The following is an 18,913-nucleotide window of genomic DNA, read 5'->3' as shown; positions in this document are numbered from 1 at the left end:
GATGTAGCATTACTCAAATTCTCAAAACTACTGACCTTAATTTCCCAAAATTATTAATGTACTTCTCCATATTATGGAATATATTTATGAGATGTTAGTTAACATTATATTTAAAATTCTTCAAGGGCAGCCCAGGTGGCTCAGTGGTTTAGCGCTGCCTTCAGCCCAGGGCCTGATCCTGGAGACCCAGGATCAAGTCCCACGTCAGGCTCCCTGCATGGAGCCTGCTTCTTTCTCTGCCTGTGTCTCTGCCTCTCTCTCTCATTCTGTGTCTCTCAGGAATAAATAAATAAAATCTTTAAAAATAAATAAACAGATAAAATTCTTCATGTAATAGTAGTAAATACAGTGTTATCAGGAATATATAACCAAATTAACAAGAACATGAAAGTTGCCCCAAGATGGTGTGGACTCATTCAACATTCCCTAGTTGGTAGCAAGTACACTATACCTCTGCTCCAAGGAGTCTATTCTTTCAATTACATGAAATGATAGTTATTGATGGTTAATGAGATACATAGGAAGAAACAATTTCTTCAGGTCCTAAAAGGCCTCACAACCTCTAGAGTCCATGTACTAAAGTCTCCTAAAGTGATTTGGAAGAGTTAAAAGGTCCCTTAAGAACTTCAGTACTTGGAAATGACAGGCACAAGAGAATAACCAGTTCCCTCAGGGATCCTCTATATGATGCCTACAAAAGGATCATTAAAGCAAATATTGTACTCTTTCTAGACAAGGAAAATGAACTGGTTATATCCTACAGGGATCCAGAAGCTTACTTCAAATATCACACCCAAAGTATAACATACAGGTATAATTTCAACTTTTCCCACCCACTATTGTTCTTAGTACAATCAGGCTTGTGACTGACTACCTTGATTTTTTGGGGGAAAATATGGTCAAGGAATTCAGGGGACCTAAATAAGGAAAGCCAAACTACTAGAACATATTACAATTTGACTTTAGCTTTAACCTTGTCTTCCAGTTTTTTTGATCATGCATCTCTAGTAATAAAATATTTTTGGAAAAAAAAAATTGGGGGACAGACTGGGTGGCTCAGCAGTTTAGCACTGCCTTCAGCCTGGGGCCTGATCCTGGAGACTCAGGATTGAGTCCTACATGGAGCCTGCTTCTCCTTCTCCCTCTGTCTGTGTCTCTGCCTCTCTCTCTCTCTCTCTCTCTCTCTGTGTCTCTCATGAATAAATGAATAAAATCTTTAAAAAAAAATTATATATATATATATATATATATATATATATATATATATATATAATTAAAATATATGTATTTTAAGCCCACATCCCCAAATCGGTATTTACCTACATATATGTCTGTATTAGTACACTATGGACATTATAAAATATATGCAGATATTTAAATTAAGATGAGATAAAAACTACTTTCCTAATATTTATATTTTTATTTATTAAGAATACAAAATCGGGATCCCTGGGTGGTGCAGCGGTTTGACACCTGCCTTTGGCCCAGGGCGCGATCCTGGAGACCTGGGATCGAATCCCACATCGGGCTCCCGGTGCATGGAGCCTGCTTCTCCCTCTGCCTGTGTCTCTGCCTCTCTCTCTCTCTCTCTCTCTGTGACTATCATAAATAAATAAATTAAAAAAAAAAAAAGAATACAAAGTCTTTTTTGTTCTTATTAAGACTTATTTTAACAATATATTTTTGGTGAAAGCCATATGCATTTTTTGTAAAAATCTTAACTCTGACATATACCAAGATATAGTATTATTCCCACTTCGTAGATGATAAAACTAAACTTTGAGAGGTTATAAAACCTGACAAATGCCAGAGTTATAATGTGGCAGAGTTGGGACGGACCCCCAACTCTAGAACCAGTGCTCTTAACCAATATATTATGAGCATGGAACCAATCAAAGAAAACAAATTTATACTGTAGCTTAAGTCAAAGACAGAATAAATCCTTCTGACCAATAAGAATGTTATCTGCTCATCTGACTCTTGTTTATATAATCAATTACAATCTGTATGGCTTTGGATAAGTCACTTTATTTATCTGAATCTTAGTTTCCCCAATATGTAAAATGAGGAACTTGGACTAGGTGATCTTTAATGCTTCTTAGCATTAAAATTCTATGACTCAAGGCAGGGCACAGAGGATTTTGGGGGTAGTAAAAGATACTATAATGGTAAATACATGTCATTATAGATTTGTCCATACCCACAGAATGTACAACACCAAGAAGGAACCCCAATGTAAATTATGACTTTTGGATGATTAATGATGTGTCAAGGTAGGCTCATCAATTGTGCCACTCTAGTGGGGAATGCTAATAATAGGGGAGGCTGTCCACGTGCAGGGATAAAGGGATATATATGGGAAACCTTCCATTCAATGTTGCTATGAACTTAAAACTGTTCTAAAAAAAAGTGTATTAAAAAAAAATTCTAGGACTCAAATATGAGGCAAGCATCTTATAAGCAGAATAACCAGACCTTTGCTGATCTCCACATTAGGCAGGCTAAAGATGTCAAGGTCCATTACCCCTCCTTTCGTCTCTTCTGAGAGGTCCAAGAGGACCAGTCTGTCTGCAATGCCCTGTACAGTATAATAAGAACATACAGCATTACACAAACACAGCCAGTTACTCAATTTAAGTTCATTCAGAAGTGAAGCTAAAGGAGAATGCACAGCCTCGTATGCTGTCTTATGAAGAAAAGGTAATATAATAGCAGTGAAAAGGATGTGCAAGCAAGAAACTACTATGAACTTTTGAAATGTGATCCTTTAGGCTTAACAGAAAATTGGGATCTAGTAGGACTTAACCCAGAAGTCACAGATTGCAGATTTCCTTTGATGGGACAGGAGTAATTAAGATAATTTGGTGCACTGAATACATTTGCTGCTGTTTCTTGAGTTTATGTTTTCATTTTAATGTCATAATTTCCATTTTGAAAGTACTGAGAGTGATTTTTTGCTCTAATTTATTGCCTCATTTCTAGCATGAAAGTCAATACCAATGCCAAGTTTCTCTTTAAAAAAAAAGATAATAAATCTAAAATAAAATCCTATTATCATGTAGAACTCTTCCCAGATATCTAATGGAAAACACTCCACATGCCTGTAGATGGCTCTCTGGTTGCCACAGTAGGCTAACTGTAAATGACGGCACAGAAATTTCTCAGAGTCAAGTTACCTTTACGGGTATTTTTCTTTTTCTTTTCTTTAAAGATTTATTTATTTATTTGAGAGAGAGAGAAAAAAACACAAGCAGTGAGGAGGGGCAGAGGGAGATGGAGAAGACTCCCCACTGAACAGGGAGCCCAATGTGCAGCTGGATCCCAGGACCCTGAGATCATGACCTGAGCTGCAGGCAGATGCTTAACTGAGTCACCCAGGTACCCTATGGAAGGTCTTCTTCTAAAGTGGTAAGCAGTTTGAGGATCTTTCCTATATTAGGGTACAGAGGCAAGAATACCCAGGGATCCACCAGACTGCCAGGCAGAAAGTACAAAAGAAAACCCATCTATAGTATTATTAGCTCTGTGACACTGGGCAAGTCACTGAACTTCGCCTTATTTCATGGGGCTATGAGGATTACTATGTGACCCAGAGCTGGCAGAGAGAAGTCCTCTATAACTTGTACCTATTAATTTTATTACTGTCAACTACACTTAAAAGAGAAATGCAAAGAAAACTGAGTTATCATTTTTAATTATGAGACACAGAAAGACCCAAAAGTTTAACAACAATAATGTGGGAAAACAGGCATTCTTACATACTATGGATATGGGAATGAACTGGTACAACTGATAGGGAGGATAATTTGACAAGTTCTACCAAAATTTAAAAAGCGTAATTTCAGCTTTGCGCAGTACCAATGAGGTTTATCCAAGGCTTGATTATTGCTAATTAAAAATGGTAATTCCTTTAATCCATCTATCTCATTTACAGAAATTATCCTACAAGTTTATTAGTACATAGGTAACATAATACAACATGTATAAGGATATTTAAAGAGCTAGAAATGACCTAATGTCTGTCTGTAAGGACGATAGCAATAATGAAGCAGGATAACATTATGGCTTAAAGCAGAATTTCCCATACTTTAAGGGATCATCATTCAGCCACTGGGTAGCTCAGTGGTTGAGCATCTGCCTTTGGCTTAGGTCATGATCCTGGGGTCCTAAGATTGAGTCCTGCATCAGGTTCCCCACAGGGAGCCTGCTTCTCCCTCTGCCTGTGTCTCTGCCTCTCTCTCTGCGTCTCTCATGAATAAACAAATAAAATCTTAAAAAAAAAAAAAAGGGGCGGGAGGGGATCACAATTTAGATCAGTGCAGCACATGGGACACCAGGGGTTTTGTGTCAAAATGCAGATTCGTTTCCATAGGTCTGGGGTGGGACCTTAGATAATACAACTCCAATAAGATCTCAGGTATCACCAGTGCTGCTGGTCTGAAAGCCACAGGCTGAGTAGTAAAGATTTAGGATACAGGCTCTGTAAATAGACTGCCTTACTTCAAATCCTGCCTCCATTTATTAACAGTGTGGCTTTGGGCAAATTATGCAACTTCATCCTTAAAACGGTAGTAATGATAGTACCCAACATATAGGATTAGGTAAAATTTAGTAAAAATTAGTCAAGTGTTTAGCTGAGCGCCTGGCACCTAGTAAGCATTCAATCAGTAAAGGTCAGTTGCTGGTGCTATGACCACCACTACTACTGGTATTATTATGACTACTACTGTATCATAACATTGCATGTATCTTGTATCAAAATATTAACATTTACAAAGAAAATGGAACAAAATTTCCATTTGGACAGTATACAAAGGAGTACTGATAGTGAGATGGTAAAGAAACATGACTTTAAGAGGCCTTCTTGTACTTACCAAAACTCAACAAAATTGATAAAACTCAATACTGTTAAGGATGTCAAAAAATCAGATTGATGTGCATAACTGTTATGAGCAGCATAAATCTGCCTTTCTGAAGCGCAACTAGCAATATGTAATAAATGCCATAAAGACCATTCATGCCCTCTGATTCACTAGTACTGTTTTTGAGATTATGTACACCTAAAAGAAAATTCAGAGGAGAAAATAAGCAACTCGTAAAGCAGTATTTATGGAAGGATTCTATTTATAACAAAGGAACTGAAAACAGTTCAAATTCCAATTAAGAGAGATTGACTAGTTAGTATATTCAGATGGAGGGTGGAGGAAATGAAGCGAAGTCGAACGTCAGCATATGTTGTTCTACACAGCCAGCTTTTAAAATTTTCTAGCTCCCTGGATATAATTTAATTATTTACTAAAGTAGAACCTATCTCTGAGACATATGCGAGTCTGAAGTAAAAAGGAAAGAACTTAGATGAAAACATTTTAATAGAAAAGTAAAAACAAAATGTCAGCTACCAAATAAACAGAGAGGAACAGCTATTCTACGCTGGGCTACATCCCTGAAAAGACACAGACATGCTGTTACCATGATACTGGGACCCTGGAGGGTCTTTTGAACTTCTCTGGAAGGGAATTTAAGCTTTCCTGAAAATAATTTATATACAAAAAGATCTAGTAAAAAGGACTGATGAAAAAATAAAGAAATTTCAAGCTAGTGTAAAATATTAACTTAGAAATTATTATCTTAAGAGAATATAGAGTAATTACACAAGAAAAGGCAATCTTTAAGAAAAAAATGTTAATTTTAGAAAGAGCTAAAATTAAGTATTACATTAAATAAGAGCTTAATTAAAGCAGCATGACTAAGAAAGCACAAAGGAATTGGTGACAAGTCAGATGAATGTCAGGTTGAGGTTTCCCTTGGAATAGGATGATGAGCCCATTGTTCAAATCACTTTTTTAAAAAAAATTGTATTTATTTATTCATGAGAGACACAGAGAGGCAGAGACACAGGCAGAGGGAGAAGCAGGCTCCATGCAGAAGCCTGACGTGGGACTCGATCCTGGGACTCCAGGATCACGCCCTGGGCCGAAGGCAGGCGCTAAACTGCTGAGCCACCCAGGGATGCTGTTCAAATCTCTATCTATCTATCTATCTATCTATCTATCTATCTATCTATCTATCTATCATCTATCTATCTATCATCTATTTATTTCAAATAACTTTTTAAAAGCCTATTCCAAGTACTAATTAAGAAGCAATATTCCTGATGAGAGCTTTCAGTTTTTTGTTTTTTTGGTTTTTTTTTTGCCAAGTTACTAAATACATTTTAAGGTAAAATGAGTTTTTTCCACATGACAAAATGAAGCCATTATTTCTTGTATGTTAAACACAAACTACCTAAAAGTCTAGCAAAGTGATAGATGGATATCTAACCACTATGTTTACATACCTTTGCTGAGATTGCTAATGTGCAGGCAATACCCAGTTCTCCACCTCCAACCACAGTAATTTTATTGACGGTTTTATGCTCATGATTTACCCAGTTCTTTGAATTTATGTCTGAGACACCTAGAAATAAAAGTGAATTATCATGAGAGTTTTGAAATAATATAAAAAAATCTTTTTTAGCATCTTAAAAAAGTACACCAACCTTCAATAGCTTGGACAGAAAACATGATGCTACTCCATAAGCATTCGAAAATACTTGAACAAGTGAAATGCAAGACAAACAGGAATCTCAGTAAATATTCTCCTCAATAGAGCCTAAGACTAAAAAATAGGATTTCCATAATTCTGAAAAACATTCTGATTCTTACTGCTCTGGTCTATAAGGCAAAAATGTTCAATGCCTTACTGACTTTCATAAGTGTGGATATCTGACTTATCCTCAATGAGAAACATGGAGAATCAGAGATTTTCTGGCCCAATATTGAATGAGGCAAAAAGATACTTAAGTATATAATGAAAAAGGTTTGGGATCATTAATATATATCAAGTAATTTTGAACAAACACAAATTGTTTTATCTGTCAGTATAAGAGTAAGCTTTCACATTTTAAGAAACCACATTCATTGGAACTATATGGTAACACCCTATGACAGATGTATAAGGAAAGAATTTTTGATTCAACACAGATATGTACAGATACATGAATATTTTTATTTATAGAAATCCATTTGCAGAGAGTAAAAGATGTTAGTGAGAAAATGTAAATTCATAACTCTCTGATTAACAAAAAATACAAACCTTCAGTGATTTTTGCAATATAGGCTAGCAAGTCTACCTGCCGTGCCTCATCAGATGATGATAGAGAATACAGGGGAAGTTCCTCTTGAAACTTGGCAATCATTTCTTTAATTAGTCCAACAATGACAGATTTAGGCTGCAGAATACACACAAAAGGAAAAGTTATGCAAAAAATTTCCTAAAGAATACTACCTTCTTGGGACACCTGGGGGGCTCAGTGGTTGGGCGTCTGCCTTCGGCTTGGGGCGTGATCCTGGGGATCCAGGATTGAGTCCCACATTGGGCTCCTTGTGGGGAGCCTGCTTTCTCCCTCTGCCTGCCTCTTTCTCTCTCTCTCTGTCTCTCTCATGAATGAATAAAATAAAATCTTTAAAAAAAAAAAAAGAATATTACCTTCTTAACCTATACATTATCTAAAGTTAACTAAAAGAAAGTTTTACATTATGCTCTTATTTTTGGAAAACTACCATACAAATTACATGATAGTATTAACCGAAAAATTACTTAATTCTTTTAACTGAAAATTAGAGAAATGCTAGTCTACATCTCCGAAAGATGAGAAAATAACATGAATGTGCTTATAGCAAAGTACTTATATGTTCAGGAACCATCTGCCTATCTTTTTATTTGACTTTTTAAAGTAATTTTATTTGAGAGAGAGAGAAAGAGAGAGAGAGAGAGAGAACCGAGCAGGGGGAGGGGCAAAGGGAGAGGGAGAAGCAGGCTCCTCACTGGGCAGGGAGCGGAGGTGAATGAGGGGCTCCATCCCAGGATCCTGAGATCATGACCTGAGCTGAAGGCAGATAGATGCTTAACCGACTGAGACATCCAGGTGCGCCCCCCCCCCTTATTTTACTTATTTAATTGTGAAATAATTGCAGACTTAAGAAAAGTTGCAAAAAAGTACAATGAATTTTCATATATTCTTCACCCATATCACTCAAATGTTAACATTTTAGCACATATTTTCTCAGTCTCTTTCCCTCTCCATATTTTTCTGAACCAACTGAGAATAAATTGCAGATCCAATACCTTTTCACCCCTAAATATGTTAGTAAATATTGTCTAAAATATAGGTCTAACACAGCACATTGAATCTCTTATGGAAAATGTCTGTAATCCTTGGTCTAGGCATTTCTAGATTCCTTCAGCTCCAAAATTCTGTGTAATTGTACTACATAATTATAATTCCAACCACACGAGGAACTTAAAGTTACTGTAGTACTTTTAAATAGGACAATTTAAATAATGTAATGGGGATCCCTGGGTGGCGCAGCGGTTTGGCGCCTGCCTTTGGCCCAGGGCGCGATCCTGGAGACCCGGGATCGAATCCCACATCGGGCTCCCGGTGCATGGAGCCTGCTTCTCCCTCCGCCTGTGTCTCTGCCTCTCTCTCTCTCTCTCTCTCTGTGACTATCATAAATAAATAAAAAATTAAAAAAAAAAATTAAAAAAAAAAATAATGTAATGTCTTCTTAAGACTAGTTCTAATTCTATTTTTATTTATTTTTATTTTTTTATTTATTTATTTATTTATTTCTATTTATTTATGATAGTCACACGGAGAGAGAGAGAGGCAGAGACACAGGCAGAGGGAGAAGCAGGCTCCATGCACCGGGAGCCCGACGTGGGATTCGATCCTGGGTCTCCAGGATCGCGCCCTGGGCCAAAGGCAGGCGCCAAACCGCTGCGCCACCCAGGGATCCCTAATTCTATTTTTAAAAAAAAGAGGGGCAGCCCCGGTGGTGCAGCGGTTTAGCACCTCCTGGAGACCCAGGATCGAGTCCCATGTCAGGCTCTCTGCATGGAGCCTGCTTCTCCCTCTGCCTCTGTCTCTGCCTCTCTCTGTGTGTGTCTCTATGAATAAATAAAAAAAATATTAAAAATAAATAAATAAATTAATTAAATTAAAAAAAAAGAAACTAGGGGCACCTGGGTGGCTCAGTTGGTTGAGCATCTGCCATCGGCTCACATGGTGATCTTGGGGTCCTGGGATTGAGTCCCACATCAAGCTCCCTGGAGGGGGCCTGCTTCTCCCTCTGCCTAAGTTTCTGCCTCTCTCTCTGTGTCTCTCATGAATAAAATCTTTTTAAAAAATCTAGTTTTAGCGTATAATAAAAAGGTTCAGAATAGTAAAATGAAACCAATATTGTCTGAAGTCAAGCACAACCTCAGCTAGACTATTATCTGAGTATTTACCATACAAACAAAACTCTGAAAAGAGATGCAAGTGAAAATGAGAAAAGGGAAACAGGAAATATGAATTCCCACAATAGGCTAGAGATGTCAAAATACTGTTTGAGGATAGCTTAAAAAAAAAAAAAAGGGTAAAAATGGATGGAGACAGAAGACAATTCAAAAAAGAAGGAACATACATGACTGATTAATATATGAGAAAGATTTCAATTTCTCCAATAACAGAAAAACATTAAGGTCCCTCCAACTGACAAATTTTTATTATGCCTAATTTATCACGTTGATCTATCAATCTTATTTATTAAAATCACCAAATAATGCAAATGACCTACAAATTCATAAAGTAAAAGGTCAATGTTCCTCCACCTATTCTCCATTGCCAACTACTTGGTGTGCATCACTTCTTTTTGTATTTTATTTTTTTAAAGGTTTTATACATATTAAAAATACAGAAAAGTATAAAAACAAAGTAAAACATGCCCATAACTGCATGCTTTCTTATGAGATGTATATAAAATAAAAAGTTGTAATCCTAACACCATCCTTTACTCCAGCTATACTTGACGCTTGACCTATCTATCCCTGGTCTCTTTCAAGGATTCCTGGTCCTCCTGTCCCACAACTTCTTGGATACGTATAAATATATTATAAATTATCCTTTCATAAAAATCTTACTTCCAAAAATGAGAACACATTATATACCCTTCTAAATAAATATATGGAGATAAGCAAAAGTTTGTTTTGTTTTAATAATAATACTTTCTGCCAGAACATGGGTGCTGAAAAAGAGGTATTCTATGCTGATTTCAAGTGATCATAGACATACATTTTGTCCATCTTCTGGAGGCCAATTTGGCAATATGTAAGAATAGCCTTCAAAACATTTATAAACTTTGATCCAGTAATTCCATTCCTAGAGATTTATCATTACTAAATTATTAAAGATTTATAATATATACACCCTTATGTTTGCATATCTTTATCTTTAAGGATGCTCATTATTAAATTTCTAACAATAGAGCAATTTGTAAATACATAATGCCAATATCTTTATGTGGTATCAGGTAACCAATTAAAGACCATGTATTTTGAAAATATTGTTTAAAATGAGAAGTGCTCAGCATAATGGTAGATGAAAAAAATGCAGAAAACAAAACTGCATAATGTGAAAACTTATGAACTAAATAAACTAGTTCCATATATCACTGTGAATGAATTTTTAAAAATGTTCAGTTAAAACAAAACACATAACAGAAGGTTATATACAGTATGCTTCAATTTACATAAAAGTAAAAAGCAGGCAAAACTACAAATAAATACATATATTACGTAAGAATCTTTAATAAGGAGGGACTAAGAAATAGTATCCATTATCTTGCCAGTAGCTTTTCATGTGCTTTATCAAGCAGTAAACAACCATAAAAAGAGGGGGAGCAAATAATAGTTGGTTCCAAATAATTGAGCTCCCAGTAATAGTTAGAGACAGCACTTCATGCAGGCTGCTTTTTGCCACTGGGGTTCTGGAACTTGGGTGACTCCAGGGAGCTCAATTTCAAATTACTTTTAAAGTTCATGTGAGAAATACCATTGAAAGAAAATTCAGTAACTTATTTGTACCATTAGGATAAAGAGAAATACTCAAAAAAATAAAAGACTCATAAAAGAAAATCCAAATTGATCTTACATGGCTCCAGTTTTGAAGATAGGGCAAGTAAATTCTGCCTTTAGCATCCACATGTTTTCCAACTGAGATTCCCATGTTTGCGGTTGGCTTTAAGAAGCAAATGGGGGGAGCAAACGGGTGGGAATCCAAAATCCACAGACGAATTGGTATGTTATAGGTATTACCTATTTGAGACAAACACACTTTCAGACAATGATGAAGTATGCACATTACATTCATGATACAGCAAGGTGGCATTTTAAGATGTGTAGTTTAGGGGATCCCTGGGTGGCTCAGGGGTTTGGCGCCTGCCTTCGGCCCAGGGTGTCCCTGTATGGAGCTGTTGTGCTCAAGATCGTGAATTTGAGAAACCACCAAGGAGCCGACACCGATGCAAACACACGAGGGTTTATTTACAAGCTCGAGCTTGGGTCCGAGTATATCTGACACAGCGGTACAGTACAGGGACTCAGGGACTTGGACTCTGAGACTAAGAGGCGTAGCAGCTTTATAGGGGCCAATGGCCAATGGGATACGCAGAAAGTTGCACAGTGGTAGGTCCACAAGCAGGTGGCCGATTGAATTACATTTTACCCTAAAGTATCCATTTGAACTGGCCTATCATTGAGCCGATTTCCAATTAGGGTGTGCCCAGTGGCTTGACTAGGGTGAGGCAGCGCCTTAAGCAATAAGCAGGTCATGTGGGGGCCATACTGGAGATGGCAGGTACAGCACAAAATGGAGTTAGTCCTGCTCTGCTTGTCCAGGGGTAGGGGATTTTTGTTAAATTTCCTGGGTCCCACAGGAGCCTGCTTCTCCCTCTGCCTGTGTCTCTGCCTCTCTCTCTCTCTCTGTGTCTCTCATGAATAAATAAAATCTTAAAAAAAATAAGATCTGTAGTTAAGTGTATATGTAAAGGATTTGTATAAATCAAGGCCTACTTCTCCATTTTCATGTTCCCATGGTGTAAAGCACCAGCATAACACTTGAAGAAAGTTAAATAAGACAATGGCCAGTTCATCTAATTAAATTCAATAAATATTTACAGGAGCTACTATGCCAGGAATTTGGGATATAGCATCTTTTCTACATAACCTTCTTTGTTCCACCCAAATGGAGCTATTGCAACTCTTTTGAAAAGCAGCAGACACTTCTATTTTTATACTTATTCTGCACTGAAGTTACCTCCTTACAGGTTTGTGTTTCCTTTCACATTGTAAACTTCCAGGGGATTATGTATTATTCATTTCTAGATCCCCTGCATCAAGTATAGTGCCTAACATACTGTCTGACAAGAAGTTTCTTATATAAGAATGAACAAATTAAAAATGGATGAATTAACAAAGATGAATTTGATACATTTGATACTGACCTTCAAGTTCCTCATTAATTGCGAATGAGCTGGGTTAGGTAACACAGAACGTAGACCTGAAAATAACCTTATCAGTCCCCTTGTCTAGTGGTTCTTAAATTTTGGCATACCAAGAGACAGGCATGCATGCTCTTCCATTGTTAACCATGTACATACATTATGCCTACTGAGAACAAAAGCCACGTACATACATTATGCCCACTGACTGCCCTGATTGCCAGGAAGCCCAAAGCTAAACCTAATAAAAATGCAAAACCAAACTTAAACTACAAATCTGATCAGTTACCTTAGCTGTTCTACTGTATCTTCTGATAGTCATTCCTGCTTTCATAGTCTTACTGCATGTCTTTCACTGTATTTATGAATATGGCTGCTCAGGAGCAAGAATGTCTAGGTTCAAATTCTAGTTTTACCCATGACTAGCTATATGATTTTAGGCAAATTCCTTAACTTTTCTGTGCTTCAATTCCTTAATCTATAAAATAGTAATAATAATAGCTCCTACCCCACAAGGTTGCTCTGAGGATGGAATTAGTTAAGGTATGTAAAATGCTTAGAAAAATACATGACATGGTACCATGTAGGGTTGGCAATTTTTGCAATTTACCTAAAACCCATTTTGGAAATAGGCCGGGTCTAAATTAAAAGTTTTATTTTCCACTGCAATCCGTTTCTTGCTAAGGAAATCCTCCTCCCACTGACAGCTTTTCTCATCTTGCTTCCTCCTCTAAGGATACAATGATACTCAGCCATATCTGCATGGTAGACTCACTTAAGGTACTTGGAAACATCCCAATAGCCAGGCCACTCCCCCAAAGTTACTGATTCAGTGGGATGGGGTGTGGATAGAATTTTTTTTTTAATTAATTAATTATTTATTTATTTATGATAGTCACAGAGAGAGAGAGAGAGAGAGAGAGAGAGGCAGAGACACAGGCGGAGAAAGAAGCAGGCTCCATGCACCGGGAGCCTGATGTGGGATTCGATCCGGGGTCTCCAGGATCGCGCCCTGGGCCAAAGGCAGGCGCCAAACCGCTGCGCCACCCAGGGATCCCTGGATAGAATTTTTTTAAAAGCTTCCCATGTAATTCTAATGTGCAGGTAGGATTGAAAATCAGTATAGAAATGTCCTGATACTTGTGGGTCTATTTTTTCCTATCAGTTCTCAGAATCACACTCCTCCTCTACTTTTGTCTCAGTTTTAAAAACAATTTTAAAAACTGAGATATAATGGACATACAACATTAGTTTCACTGTACAACATAATGACTTGTTATTACCACAATATTATTGTGGTAATTACCACTTGTTATTACCATAATTACTTGTATTTACCCCAAAATGATCCATAAGTCTAGTTAATATCTGTCGCCATAGTGTCTAAGTATTTACAATTTGGGTATAAGCATAGCTATTGATGATAGATAATTCTATGATTATGAAGTCATGTGATCACAGCACCACAAAGTGACTGACAGGTACTGAGACACACCATCAAATTCCTCCAGAAGTACTCTGTTGAATGTTATATACTCTCTAAAGTAGTGTTTTTCAAATTGTGGCCACAATAATTAATTTGGTAGGGTCACAAAATTAATTTAGTAGGCTGCAAGCAATATTTTAAAATGGAATTGAAAAGAAAATAGAATATATGACAGGTAGTATAGTGTTTCATATACACGTATATAGTGTGTATGCGTGCATGTGTATGCTAGCTATGTATATAAAACTATTTATTATGCGTCACAATCAAAACATTAGAAAGCCACTGTTCTAGACCACGCAGATTTTTTTTTGTTTCATAATATTGCTGGAGAAGTAGGACAAATCCTGATGGTGCCACTAATCACTACACATTAAAGAAAAGGAATGTCTATTGATGGTAACTTCTTAATTGATCAAGGATCTGCTGCCTCCTGCAATGCGCCTCCCCAGCAACATCCATGCATTTGAATAGCCCATGCTTGGCAAAGCAACCAGTGAACAGGATTCCTGTGTCTAACTGGTAAGCTTCACTACTGATTTGTTCTCTTCTTCCTTCTTTCCCATTCTTTTTGGTCGACAAATGTCCTGCCTTGTACCCTGCCCATTTAGATTTCAGTAATTCATTACCAAAGAGTCAGAACTGCTGGTAGAGTTCTTGGATCTGAAGTAATTATATCATAAAAATATAATTTAACTTAGCTGTAAGTAAAGTTCAGATGGGTATCATCTTATTAAGATGAATACACATCTCTAAATGAGTGGATGAAGAAAAAGTGTCATCACAACCTTGACACTATCTTGAAGATAATAAATAATCTAGAAAATGTCTGCAAGTATACATAAGGAAATACCGATGGAAGATTTATTCGGGAAATTAGGACTGGGTGGAAAGTTAGGTATAAGCTTAACCACTTCCTTTCTCAATTGTTTAAATTGTTTTAGTGTGAGTATATATTATTATTATACTAATAAAACTAGAAAGTGAAAAATATAGGCAGACAATAATTTATTAAACATTTATTATTTACCAGGCATTATGCCAAGAGCTTTACTTACAGTAATTCATTTAATCCTCCTAATTTTATTTTTATTTTATTTTAATTTTTTTTAAATTTATTTATGATAGTCACACAGAGAGAGAGAGAGAGGCAGAGACATAGGCAGAGGGAGAAGCAGGCTCCATGCACTGGGAGCCCGACGTGGGATTCGATCCCGGGTCTCCAGGATCGCGCCCTGGGCCAAAGGCAGGCGCCAAACTGCTGCACCACCCAGGGATCCCCTAATCCTCCTAATTTTAGAGTGAGGCTCCATTTTTGTACCATTTTACAGACAAGAGGGATAATACATTCTGACCTTCTGATCAACAGGAAATAACTAGCGTGGATTATATTGAGTTGATATAATTCTACTCAAAAGCAAAGAAGAAAAAAGAATGTACTGAAAAAATGAAGATACTGCAGGTACCATTACCACCTTGGAAGACCCAGTGGGAGAATCAGTGAAATAACTTCTTGGCTCTTGGAGATGCAGAATGCCAATGAGGGTCATCATACCAATGATATTAAAGTAAGTTTTATGCCTTCCTGTTACTTTCCCTCATTGTCCTTGAAACTGAAATGCTACTAAGCTGTGATTCATTTAAATTCATGAGCTCCTCTGTAAAATATAACTGCCCTTGACATCACTGGGGTGGCTAATAGGAATGAAGTCAATCAACCAATCAATCATTGGGGTGGGCAATAATTCTCTCTCTCTCTCTTTTTTAACACCTAATCATAATAAATGCAGAACACAAGTAATGGGGATCATATCTGAATAAAGGCGTTGAGGCAGCTAGAAAAGAGTCTGAGAGCTTGGCAGGAGAGAAGGAGGAAAATAAAAATTCTTCAATTTCTGCAGAGCTCACTGCTATCTACTTTCATCTGCAACCACATTCCTATGTATAAAAACCAAACTGAATTCCTATGCACTTCCTGTGGCAAAGGAGGTGTCACGGTGGGGCATGAACAGAGGCAGAATAAAACATGAGTGAGCCCCAGGCAATAAGTCATCACGGAGGGGAAGAAATTAGAAAGGGTTTGTAAAAGTCTAGGGAATACCATACGAAGCACTTACTTTGAAAAAAAGTCCCCCAAAATATAGCTTCTGGGCGTCTTTTTGGGGGCAGAATATTCCCATAGTCTAGAATTGAATCTTTTGCAAAGGAGCAAACTCTCCCCATTTGTTTTCAGACCCTCCTCAGCCCATTTTTAAGGGCACTTCCTCTCTCAAATGCCCAGCAAATTCCTTTGGTAGTCAGTAATCAAATAAATGAACTTGACCTTCAACAAACATTTATCAAGCATTTTCTATAAACACAACACTGTGTATTAGTGATTTTGGATAACATCCTTCCTGGGATTATTTGCATTTTAAAAGAGGAATAAATTTTTAGTTGTGGAATTTCAGGCACCCCTTCAGAGACATATATTAGAACCAATGCTTCACTGGTGTTCTTTACATGGTATTATATAAGCAATCACCTATGATACCTATCTGAAAGGTTAGTCCTGTTGAACACTGATGGAAGTAGGTCTGCACATATAGGAAGAATTAAGTATAGGGGAGCTAGTGATGTTTCGTTTTGCTAGGCAAACACTTAACTATTTTAACCTGTCAGGCTACCTGAAAAGATGTTGCTTCCTTTGAGCTATAATGACCCCCAAATGTACTATTGGAGTTTCAAGTTATAGCCTAATACCAGCTGTGTGGTCTTAGGTAAATCACTTGACTAGGCTAAGATTCAGTTTCACCCATAGAATGGGGACATCATACAGAGGAGAAGGGAGAGGAATAAAACATTGATGCAGTGGAGAAAAAGGTGCGACCCTTGCATTTTACTAGGGAAAGCAAAGTGAACTCTCCAAAGAGCAGGTCTGTGTCTGTGCAGGGGCTCAGGGCATGCTGCTCAAGATGGGCCACTTTGCCATAAAGATTATTTTGAGTTAAAAGTAATTGAAATACAGCAGATGCTGGAAAAGCTGTCTCCCTCTCAAATGCCTATATTTACTCTGGAAAAAAGGGTATATTCCAGGAAGAGTACTCTTTTTTTATATATAAATTTATTTTTTATTGGTGTTCAATTTGCCAACATATAGAATAACACCCAGTGCTCATCCCATCAAGTGCCCCCCTCAGTGCCCGTCACCCAGTCACCCCCACCCCCTGCCCACCTCCCCTTTCCACCACCCCTAGTTCGTTTCCCAGAGTTAGAAGTCTCTCATGTTCTGTCTCCCTTTCTGATATCTCCCACTCAAGTTTTTCTCCTTTCCCCTTTATCCCCTTTCACTATTTTTTATATTCCCCAAATGAATGAGACCATATGTTTGTCCTTCTCTGATTGACTTATTTCACTCAGCATAATACCCTCCAGTTCCACATCGAAGCAAATGGTGGGTATTTGTCATTTCTAATGGCTGAGTAGTATTCCATTGTATACATAAACCACATCTTCTTTATCCATTCACAGGAAGAGTACTCTTAATAGAGACTCCCCTTTACCTAAAAACATTATCTGCATAATAGGGCAATCTGTTTTTCCAAGCATCTCCTTTCCCTTCTTGCTAATGGTCTTTCTCCCTTTTGTGTCCACAGGCCTCTTCCCTTTCCTTAGCTCACAAAAACTTCATGCTACCTCACTGTGTTTGGAATCGCACGTCTGTGTGCATTCCTCATATGTGTGCCTATTAAGTTCGAATTTCTCCTTTTCATCTGTCTCATGTCAATTTGATTTGAAATCCAGCTAAAAGGACCACAGGGCAGAGGAAGGTCTTCCTCCCAACGTCTGTCTTACTCTATCCTCTGTACCCCAGCAACTAGCAGAGTATAGGCACATAGTTGGCACTCAGTAAGTACTTGTTGAACTGAATTGAATTTGTAGATATTAAGCTAGGCCACCTTGAATGGGACGGCATTCTGCTATATCCAATAAGGTTCTATACAGGTCATATATACATACATGTGAAAATACTTTGAGAATGTTATGGAACTAAACAAATATAAGTTCTTGTGAAACTGCTCTTTTACAAAATTCCCACATTTTCTCACTTACCCTGGTACATGACAGGAATAGTGCCAGTGAAATTCAGCAGGTCTTTCTGGGAACTATCTTTGAATACTGAAAGAAAAAAAAAAGCCCCAAAATATGTACTCAAAAATAGAAAAAACAATATTAAAGTTTGTTCATGCACATACACATATACAGAAGCACACATAATTTCTAAAGTTCATCATCTAGGAATCTGTAAATATATTGATAAGAGGAAATTACTATATATTGTTTTCTTAGGAAGCCAAGAGGACAGCTGAGAGCACAAAGGGCTTTGACATAGAAATCCCAGGTTCCAGGATGCCTGGGTAGCTCAGCAGTTGAGCATCTGCCTTTGACTCAGGGTGTGATCCTGGATTCTCAGGATTGAGTCCTGCACCGTACTCCCTACAGGGAGCCTGCTTCTCCCTCTGCCTGTGTCTCTGCCTCTCTTTCTGTGTCTCTCATGAATAAATAAATAAAATCTTAAAAAAAAAAAGAAATTCCAGGTTCTAGGCCTACTTTTCCCACTCAGACACATGCAAGGTTTGGTTACTTCAATCTCTTTGACCTTCAGTTTTATCATCTGTAAAATAAAGATACTGTATCATAAAGTTGTCATAAGGATCAAATGAGATAATGTGAAAACACATCTAAGAAGTGTAGGATTTTAAAATGTGGGGGCATTATCAAATAATTGTCATGTGTAACAAATCAGTTATAATTACTTTCAGATACCGGACAATAACTTTATAATCAGAAAAAAAATGTTAGCTTCAGTTTTTATATTTATTTATTTATTTATTTATTTATTTAGCTTCAGTTTTTAAAGTGACCTTTTCAAAAGATCACTAATTATCTTCTTTGGTTTCTCTAACTCCATTATTCTCAACTTTCTTTCCACCTTCATGTCCCTGAAACTTCGACTTACCCATCAATGACTGGGACACAGTGGTTGAAAATTAAAGACCCTCATCTCTGAACTGAATATAGGAAA

General features: G+C 37.3%; 1 protein-coding gene and 1 long non-coding RNA gene across 9 annotated transcripts in view; one reads left to right on the top strand and one right to left on the bottom strand.

Annotated features, from left to right (window-relative positions):
- LOC112911567 (uncharacterized) overlaps positions 1-15,352 on the top strand; it is a 40,740-nt gene extending 25,388 nt beyond the window's left edge. The window contains exons 2-3 of the long non-coding RNA XR_003233389.2: positions 14,269-14,370; positions 15,218-15,352. This is a non-coding gene — a long non-coding RNA (uncharacterized lncRNA). The remainder of the gene's footprint in view (positions 1-14,268; positions 14,371-15,217) is intronic.
- Positions 1-18,913, bottom strand: part of UEVLD (UEV and lactate/malate dehyrogenase domains) — a 50,254-nt gene that overhangs the window by 21,666 nt on the left and 9,675 nt on the right. For 5 of the 8 annotated variants that reach the window (XR_011995078.1, XM_025988176.2, XM_025988177.2 and 2 more), the window contains exons 3-7: positions 17,941-18,006; positions 11,015-11,178; positions 7,135-7,270; positions 6,338-6,456; positions 2,476-2,578 (exon numbers count right to left, since the gene is read on the bottom strand). Coding sequence is in view for 6 of the 8 variants with exons in the window: in XM_025988176.2 (XP_025843961.2) it covers positions 2,476-2,578; positions 6,338-6,456; positions 7,135-7,270; positions 11,015-11,178; positions 17,941-18,006 (588 nt within the window). In the remaining 2 variants the exon portion in view is untranslated. Of the gene's footprint in view, positions 1-2,475; positions 2,579-3,193; positions 4,205-5,929; positions 6,457-7,134; positions 7,271-11,014; positions 11,179-17,940; positions 18,007-18,913 lie in introns of those variants that run through there. The other 3 variants (XR_011995079.1, XM_072725442.1, XM_025988178.2) reach the window with 3 other exon arrangements.

Source organism: Vulpes vulpes, chromosome 11 (genome assembly GCF_048418805.1).
Source record: "Vulpes vulpes isolate BD-2025 chromosome 11, VulVul3, whole genome shotgun sequence".
Taxonomy (NCBI): Eukaryota; Metazoa; Chordata; class Mammalia; order Carnivora; family Canidae; genus Vulpes; species Vulpes vulpes.
Note: the sequence above shows the minus strand (reverse complement) of the source record. Positions and strands in the feature narration are given on the sequence as shown.